This window comes from Nicotiana sylvestris, chromosome 2, assembly GCF_000393655.2.
Source record: "Nicotiana sylvestris chromosome 2, ASM39365v2, whole genome shotgun sequence".
In the NCBI taxonomy this organism is placed as follows: domain Eukaryota; kingdom Viridiplantae; phylum Streptophyta; class Magnoliopsida; order Solanales; family Solanaceae; genus Nicotiana; species Nicotiana sylvestris.
In genome coordinates this window covers 130,701,753-130,711,704 of record NC_091058.1, presented here as the reverse complement: position 1 = coordinate 130,711,704, position 9,952 = coordinate 130,701,753, and the positions used below count along the sequence as shown (strand labels likewise).

General features: G+C 43.5%; 1 protein-coding gene across 1 annotated transcript; it reads left to right on the top strand.

Annotated features, from left to right (window-relative positions):
- Positions 1 to 8,566: 8,566 nt before the first annotated feature.
- LOC138885581 (uncharacterized) lies at positions 8,567 to 9,163 on the top strand. Its single transcript, XM_070166544.1, has one exon. It carries the CDS (start codon positions 8,567 to 8,569, stop codon positions 9,161 to 9,163), a length of 597 nt encoding a protein of 198 aa, XP_070022645.1.
- Positions 9,164 to 9,952: the final 789 nt, after the last annotated feature.

Below are 9,952 nucleotides of genomic sequence, written 5' to 3'. Positions count from 1 at the left end.
GTCACGTGTAACCCCTCATTGAGGAGTGATTACCGGACGTTGTGTGGGGTGATCCATATTTTTAGTAAACCTAGGACCCCCTCTTTCTTTTATTCTTATTTCTTTAACATTTTCATTCTAGAATCCTCTTCCTTAAATTGTTCTTTTAAACTTTGTCTATTTTCAAACCTTTATATGTGAAATCCCCTCCTAATTGGGCTTTATTTGTCTATATGTTAATTGTACCCTAAACTCACAATAATTGTCTGGCCGGGAACCACATTAGTGGATTCTGTGGGGTGTCTAACACCTTCCCATTGGAATAATTTCAAGCCCTTACCCAATCTCTGGTTACTCAAATCAAACCCTCTTGGTGTCCTAGTGCACCCTAATCATTAGGTGGCGACTCTTCAAATCAAACCCAATTCCCAAAGGGAATGTGTTGTCCCTCCAAATGTCATAGGCCCGATTCCGCGAGGAAAAAGGGGGCGCGACAGCGTGGCGACTCTGCTGAGGATTTTTAGGCTTTTACCATTTCAGACTATTATTGTGAATTTATGCTTCTTTATGTGCAATTATTTGTTTATTTTAAGTATTCAATTTTCTTTTTGATTGCGAAACTTACTTGTCTTTTTGTTTCTTTTCCTTTACTGCTTTCCTTAATTACCGCTTTAAATTATGGAACTGTTGTATTTATTGCTTTCTTAACGTGCAAATACGTGACAACCTGCTTAATTGTTGCATAATCATGCTCAATATCATATTCCACTCATGCCAAATAAAATACCATAGCAACGCTTATAATGAGTGGTTGCGCTCTTCCGATATTATCACCACCTAAATCCGAAAAAGGCGTATTTGTGGTAAAACCAGTCGATCAATGGTGTAGTCGACGGTTCAGTGCCTTTCCCCCTTGAGTTGTCCGCTCAAGGGTACCAATCTAAAACCCCATAGAAACCTTATTCTGTTTAACTGTGCATGCATCATGGTCAAACCTAGCCGAGTCAATTATGTTGTCTGCATAATGACTCTTTAAGATAGCCTTGTCCAAAGTCCAGTAGGTTTCACCAAAACCCAAACGGACACTACCACGTTCTGTGCATTAATTTGGAGAACTAAATGTTTTTATTCCATTTAAAGGTATTAAATAGTCGAGTCCGGTGGGGGTAAGGGTCTAACCCTTTTGTTTTGTAGAAAATAAGGCATGAAGTCCCCAGATTCGGCATGGTCACCAACATCCACCCAAAATTGCTAAGCTGGTGGGAGGATCTTCACTCTAGTGATCAAACTCTTGTCCGGAAATATTTGGGCAATCTTCCTTCTTTTCTGGAGATTCAACCCAATAACAAGATCATAGAAGCTGCTACTTTGTTCTGGGACTATGAGAGGGCTGTATTCCGCTTCGGGGAAATTGAAATGACACCCTTGCTAGAAGAGATAGGAGGATAGGCCGATATACCATGGGAAACACCGGGATTGTTAATGCCTGAGAACCGCAATGGTAGGGGTCTCTCAAAATGATGGGTCTAAAGAAGAATCCAGAACTGACATGTCTGAAGGAATCTTATGTCCCCTTCGACTACTTGTATGAGATGTACGGTCACATCAAGTCCTACCCTACCTATCTTGACGAATTTGCCATCACATAATTAGGGCATATTCACCGAAGGGTTTTTGTATTTATGTTTTGTTTCCTGGGGTTGATAGTGTTTCCAATGAAGAAAGCAAGGATCCATACCAGGCTAGCTATGGTAACTAAAACTCTGGTGGAGGGCATTGGCGGGCAACCTTTCAGCATTGGTCCCATGATTATTGCAGAGATATACCGAGCCTTGGAGAAGTGTCAACGAGGAGCCGGACACTTCGAGGGATAAAATTTTCTACTCCAACTCTGGCTCATAGAAAATCTCCAAAGGGGTGAATACCGGCAAGAGATTCAGCGAAGGGACTAGGATGATCATATAGCTTTCCATCATCCAAGGCGGATGAATTACATGCCCAACATGTTCGCCCAGCCAGAAGACGCCAAGGGATGGTTAGAGCTATTTGAAAACCTAACTGAGGATCAAATACAATGGATGTTCGAATGGTTCCCTAACGAGGAGTTTATCGCCCGATCCAGGGATGCGCTATTTTTGATATTAATCGGTCCGAGAGGAACCTACCCTTATGTCTCTCTTCGAGTTATGAGACAGGCTGGTACGAAGCAGATTATACCAAGGGTTGACAAGATGAGTCACTTCCGGGACGACTTCCGAGTTGATGACAGTCCTTATAAGTGCCAAGCTCAGCATATGTGGCTTTGCAAGATCATCATAGGAAGAGATACTATCGAACCAAACAGATACCACGCTGGTTGCCTCCCTACTATTCAGGCTGGTTAGAATCTAATCACGACGGTCTGGGTCAGCCAAGACATGCTAGGGGCCACACGATCAAAGATGAGAGGGTCGAGGCATAGGTCAAATACAATCAACTGCACAAGAGGATTCGGGAATGCAAAAGTAAGCACCATAAGATACAGGAAGCCAACCAAAAGCTGATTGAAGAGTGGAAAGACATGGTTGTCAGTGCCAACAAGCGACTAGGGTACTTGGAGCAGGGCATAGTAGAACTGGAAAGGAAATTTCTCAAAAGAATCGAGGATTGCCAGAATGCTGAGGGAAACGAGGGCGAACATCTAGCTAGAGACTACCTACTGTTGGGACTTCGCGAGTTGGGAAAGCTGTTCGACGAAGCCAAAGATGTTGAGTCTGGGGAAGGTCCTTCTGGGACTAAGTAGATAGGAGTTTTTCCTTTTTCGCTTTACAAATTACTTCCTGTTATTTAGTGTTGATTTGGGACTCATCTATTATTAATCAATGAAATGAGGCATTTAGAATTCTAAGTTCTCCAAATAAACTTGTCGCCAGGCCTACCTTAGGCACAAAGAGGTTCCCAAATAGGACACGATTTACACTCTTGCACTATGTGTTTAATATCGCAACATTTTCTTATAATCCTCACTAACTTGTTACCTTTTTGTTTTTACTTTTTTATTTATTCCCCCTCCCCAAAGGTTAGTTCTTACACTCTGGCAACATCAACTTATTCAACGAGATCCAGGGGCCCTCCACCCACTCCTCCTCTTAGTCCTGTCAGAAAGAAGAACAAAGGGAAGATGGAAGATCTGAACAACACCAGAAAGGAGAACTCAACTGAACAGGTAGAGGTCACTCATGCCCGTGGTACTCAGGTTTCCAAAGAGAATGCATCCCAACTGGAACAAAAGCTGCTAAAGTTCCAAGAGGAACTTGATCAGGTTCGGAATCTGGCAAATCTATCATTTTCCCTCACCACTCCAGATGTCAACTTCCCAAATGCTCAAAACCCCACACCTCCACAAAATATCCTAAAGCCACAAAACCATCCCTCTTCTCACTACCACTGCAATACCTGCCATACTTCTAACAATACTCCATTGCTCATCCCGGAACCCCAAAACTCCATAAATGACCACTTTCCACCCATCATAACACCCTCATCATAACCCATCTCAAGCGCACCCGAGTCTGATAATAAAGACTTGCTCATCAAGAATCTGGCTGAAGAACTCAAGAAATTGACTAGCCGGATTCAAGGCGTCGAAGGAAGCAAAGGAATTGAGGGGCTGAACTATGAAGATCTTCGCATACAACTCGACGTCGAGCTGCCCGAGGGGTACAAACCTCCTAAGTTCGAGATGTTTGATGGTACAGGGGATCCAAGAGTACATTTGAGAACATATTGTGACAAGCTGGTTGATTAGGGAAAGACGAGAGGATCCGCATGAAGCTGTTCATGAGAAGTCTGAAAGGAGATGCTCTATCTTGGTACATTAGCCAAGATCCGAAGAAGTGGTCAAGTTGGGTAGGCATGGCGTCCGATTTTATGGATAGGTTCAGGTTCAACATGGAGAATGCACCGGATGTGTTCTACATTCAGAATCTCAAGAATAAACCTACAGAAACGTATCGTGAGTATGCTACTCGCTGGAGATTAGAAGCTGCTAAGGTCAGACCTGCTTTAGAGGAAGAACAAATGAACAAGTTTTTCATCCCGGCTCAGGACCCGCAGTATTATGAAAGGCTGATGTTCATTGAGAACCATAAATTTTCTGGCATCATCAAGCTGGGATAAAGGATCGAAAAAGGCATCAAAAGTGGTATGGTTACGAACTTCGAGGCTTTGCAAGCTACCAATAAGGCCTTACAGTCTGGCGGTGCATCCAAGAAAAGGGACGTAGGGGCCGTAATGGTTTCATAGAGAACCAAATATCCTATCAAATACCAAACCTACCCAATGCCTCCACTCACATATCAGCCCACTTCAAACTACCAAGCACCCTCACCCTCTTACCAAACTCCACCACCCGCTTATCAATCACCTCCACCTCCCACATATCAGCCTACTTCACCCAGATATTCCCAACCCGCACATGTTTACCAAGCCTACAATGCTCAACCATCCCACTATCAATCACCCCCTACACGCCTAAACTTCCCAAGACCTCGACCAAATTTTGACCACCGACCTCCTAAATAGTATACAGCCATTGCCGAATCCATTGACCAATTGTACGAGAGACTCAAAGCTGTTGGTTATGTTACCTATATCCCTGCTATAACTCCTGAAAACCCTTCTCAGTGGGTTAATCCAAATAAATCATGTGCATACCATTCCGGTATGAAGGGACACACCATCACGAATGTCGTTCTCTAAAATACAAGATCCGGGCTTTGATTGACAACAAGATTATTATGGCAAAGGAGCCCACTCTGAATGTCCACAATAATCCTCTGCCAGACCATAAGGGTGGAGACATTCACATGATTGAAATAGAGGATGATTGGGATCTCGAGGGATCAATCTAGTTGATTGCAGAAGGTGATGACCCAAAGAAGCCAATAGTTACTCTTAATCCAATCATAGTCCAAATTCAGCCATCTAGGGACGCTGAGGTAAATATGTCCATGCCACTTGAGTTTGAAACAACGTCATCTGCAAAGACACCAGGGCCAATTAAGGTCGAATTCATGTCTCCAACAAATGAACCTATACCATTCGAAGTTGCAGTTTTACCACCCAAGAGACCTGCTCCGTTCGGGGTGAAGATAGCCACGCTGATCCCAGTGGCGATGTCGGCTGTGACACCATTCCATATGAAAGCTATACCCTGGGACTATACAACTGACGCAAGGAGGAAAGGCAAGGTTAGGTTTGAGAAAACTGTTGTCGCACAGCGTATGACAAGAACTGACAGAGTTTATACCCACGAATCTTAGCTGAGTCAAGCAAGCAGGCCTCCAATCGGTCACCCATTATTGAGATAGGTCTAGACGACCTTTAGAGAAAGATACAAGCCAAGGAATACTCGGTCATCGACCAGTTGAACGAAACACCGGCACAGATCTCCATACTTGTTTTGCTACAAAATTCAGAGGCACACAAAAATGCTCTATTGAGGGTGCTGAGTGAAGCATACGTACCAAGCAACATCACTGGCGGGGAAATGGCCAACATGGTCGGACAGGTATTGGAAAGTCACAAAATTACTTTTCATGAGGATGAGCTACCGCCTGAAGGGTTGGGTCACAACAAAGCACTGCACAACACTGTGCAATACGAGGACTACTTTATCACTAGGATCTTGATTGACGGGGGTTCCAGTCTCAACATTTGTCCACTGGTAACACTCAAGAAATTTGGCAAAGGATTGCACGAGATAAAGGACAGAGCTATCAACGTGAAAGCCTTCGACGGCTCCCAAAGATCCACCATTGGGGAGATAAGTCTGTGTTTGCAAATGGGGCCAACTTGGTTCGATGTTGACTTCCAAGTGATAGACGTACCAGCATCTTAGAATATACTGCTGGGACGACCATGGATACATGTTGCTGGGGCTATGGCATCGACACTGCATCAGGTAGTGAAATTTTACTAGAACCATCAAGAGGTAATCATTCATGGTGACGGAAGCAATCCTATATACAGTCGCCTAACCATTCCATCAATCGAAGGAAGAAGTAAGCTAGGAGGGAAAACTTACCATCACCTCTAAAGGGTGAACGCTGTTGACAAAGATAAATGGTGGGATAACAAGATCGAGAGTATACTGAATTGGTGTGTGTACGAACCTGGCAAAGGGCTCGGCAAAAATCTCCAAGGAATCTCTAAGCCCGTAAAGCTCAAGAAGCATGGCACTACTTTTGGTTTGGGATATGAGTACACCTGGGAGGAATTCAACCACCGGTCGCCACCATGGTGCGGTCCTTACTATCCGCTGGAGCAGACAATACCAACTTGGAGCGGACTTTCCAACCGGCCGGTGTTATCTATGGCTTAGAAGAAGAAGAAGCACTTGCAGCGGTGAGGAATTTGTTCCTAGAAGACAATGACATGGACTGTTATGTTGTTCTCAAGGAGGAGAGGAAGAAAGGCTCTTCCATACAGGCCATAAGCAGAGGGGCACGCCTCAATAACTGGACCATCAGGACAACCAGAGCCTGACAAGTCTCGGGATAGCGAGGCTAAAATAAGCATCATGCACTGTTTTATTTACTAAATGATTTTCCTTTTGCATTTTAATTCCCGCAATAAGATCTCTAATGTTCAAAACGATTATGCAATTTATCAAAGCACTTTAGACTTTCCTTATGAATCAACACTTATTACTATTATTTTCTCTCATTACTTTACTTATACAGCATTACTATTACCTATCTTGATGAACCAATGACTATGACGTGCAACGAGACAACGCAACAAACGAATACAGATTTAGAGGAAGATGAAATACGAGAAGAGGTTGTTAAGGAAGTTGAAAATTTTGAGAACAGACCTAAGTCCAATCTAGACGAGACCGAGATTTTTAACCTGGGAGATGTAGAGAGCGTCAAAGAAACGAGAATCAATATCCACTTATCGCCATCAGAAAAGAAGGAATACATAGAATTTCTAAGGGAATATGAAGACATATTCGCTTAGTCGTATGATGACTTAACTGGTTTGAGTACATCTATTGTGGCACAAACTGCCAACCGATCTAACATGGCCGCCGGTAAAGCAAAAGCTCAGAAAGTTTAAGCCTGACATGAGTTTGAAAATCAAGGAGGAAGTCGCTAAGCAAGTCAAAGCCAAGGTTCTCAGGGTAGTAGAATACCCAACATAGTTAGCCAACATTGTGCCAGTACCAAAGAAGGACGGGAAGGTCAGAGTCTGTGTCGACTACCGGGATCTCAACCGGGCCAGTCCGAAAGATGACTTCCCCTTGCCAAACATACACATCCTGATCGACAATTGCACCAAGCATGAATTGCAGTCATTTGTGAATTGTTTCGCTGGGTATTATCAGATCTGGATGGATGAAGAAAATGCTGAGAAAACGGCTTTCATTACACCGTGGGGAACATACTGTTACAAGATGATGTCGTTCGGCCTGAAGAATGTAGGGGCTACCTATATAAGGGCCATGACTACTATCTTTCATGATATGATACACAAGGAGATAGAGGTGTACGTAGATGATGTTATTATCAAGTCCAAGAAATCCACTGATCATATGGAAGATTTGAGGAAATTCTTCAATAGGTTACGGAGGTACAACCTGAAACTGAATATCGCAAAGTGTGCATTCGGGGTTCCTGCTAGGAAACTACTTGGGTTTATTGTGAGTTGCCGAGGAATAGAACTAGATCCATCATAGGTCAAAGCTATTCAAGAATTGACACCGCCAAAGAACAAGAAGGACGTGATGAGTTTCTTGGGGAGACTTAACTACATCAGTTGGTTCATAACACAATCTATAGTTATCTGTGAGCTGATCTTTAAGATGTTGAAGAAGGACGCCGCTACCAAATAGACTGATGATTGCCAAAGCATTTTCGACAGAATCAAGGAATACCTATCAACACCACCAGTCTTAGTCTCACCCGATCCAGGTAGACCCTTATTACTCTACCTTGCAGTATTGGATGGATCTTTCAGTTGCGTTCTGGGGTAGCTTGACGAAACAGGGAGGAAGGAGCGGGCCATCTAATACCTCAGTAAGAAGTTCACCCCGTATGAGGCCCGATATTCTCTGTTAGAGCGCACTTGTTGTGCTTTGACTTGGCTAGCTCAGAAGCTGAGCCACTACTTCTGTGCCTATACTACATATCTCATATCAAGGATGGATCCTTTAAAGTACATCTCCAGAAGCCCATGCCCACTAGCAAGCTAGCCAAGTGGAAAATCCTGTTGAGCGAATTTGATATTATTTACATCATTCAGAAGGCAATCAAGGTATAGGCACTAGCAAATAACCTTGCTGAAAACCCCGTGGACGGAGAATACGAACCCCTAAAAACATATTTTCCTGATGAAGAGGCATTGTTCATAGGAGAAGACATTGTGGAATCCTATTACGGTTGGAGAATGTTTTTCGATGGAGCAACAAATTTCAAAGGAGTTGTCATAGGAGCAGTCCTTGTATCAAAAACCGGTCAGCATTATCCGGTGTCCGCCCAAGATCAGGTTTCCCTACACTAACAACATGGCCGAGTATGAAGCCTGCATCCTAGGGCTCAAAATGGCCATTGACATGAATATTCAAGAGTTGCTAGTGATCGGAGATTCAGTTATACATCAGGTCCGGCAAGAATGGGCAACTAAAAACTCCAAGATACTCACGTATTTGCATTATGTACAGGAATTGAGGAATAGATTCATAAAGATAGAATTCCAACATGTTCCCAGGGTCCAGAATGAGTTCGCCGATGCATTGGCTACCCTATCATCCATGATACAACATCCAGACAAGAACTTCATTGACCCCATTCAGGTAAAGATCCATGATCAACCAGCTTATTGTGCTCATGTTGAGGAAGAAGCATACGAAAAACCTTGGTTTCATGATATCAAGGAATATTTGACGAAAGGAGAATACTCGAAGCTCGTGAATCCTACTCAGAAGTGCACACTTTGGAGATTATCCAACAACTTCTTTCACAGCAGAGGAATCTTGTATAGGAGGACTCCTGATTTGGGATTGCTAAGGTGTGACAACGCAAAAGAAGCATCCAGGCTACTCGAGGAAATTCATGTTGGGACTTGTGGTCCATGTATGAATGGTTTTGTCTTAGAAAAGAAAATACTTCGTGCTGGTTACTTTTGGATGACTATGTAGACGTACTGCATCCGATATGTCCAGAAATGCCACCGTTGTCAGATACATGCAGACATGATAAAGATACCTCCAAGAGAGCTTAATGCAACGAGCTCACCATGGCCGTTCGTCGTTTGGGGAATGGATGTTATTGGACCAATCGAGCCTGCCGCCTCCAATGGGCATAGGTTTATCCTAGCAGCAATCGATTATTTCACCAAATGGGTCGAAGCAGCATCTTACAGAGCAGTGACTAAGAAAGTCGTGGCAGACTTTGTCCGCGACCGCATTGTTTGTCGATTCAAGATTCCAGATTCAATCATTACCGACAATGGCTCCAACCTCAACAGTGACTTGATGAAATCCATGTGTGAAACCTTCAAGATCAGACACAATAATTCTACAGCCTACAGACCTCAAATGAACGGAGCAGTAGAAGCCGCCAATAAGAATATCAAGAAGATATTGAGGAAAATGATAGATAAGAATAAACAGTGGCACGAGAAGTTATCGTTTGCTTTACTAGGATATCGCACCTCAGTCCGCACATCAACGGGGACAACCCCCTATATGCTAGTTTACGGTACAGAGGCCATCATTCCCGCTGAGGTAAAAATTCCCTCCCTAAGGATCATGCAGGAAGTTAAGCTCGACGATGCAGAGTGGGTGAAGAGTCATTACAAGCAGCTGGCTCTTATCGATGGAAAGAGAATGAATGTAGTTTACCATGGTCAACTTTATTAGAACAGAATGTCCAGAGCCTTCAACAAAAGAGTCAAGCCGAGACAATTCACACCGGGGCAGCTGGTG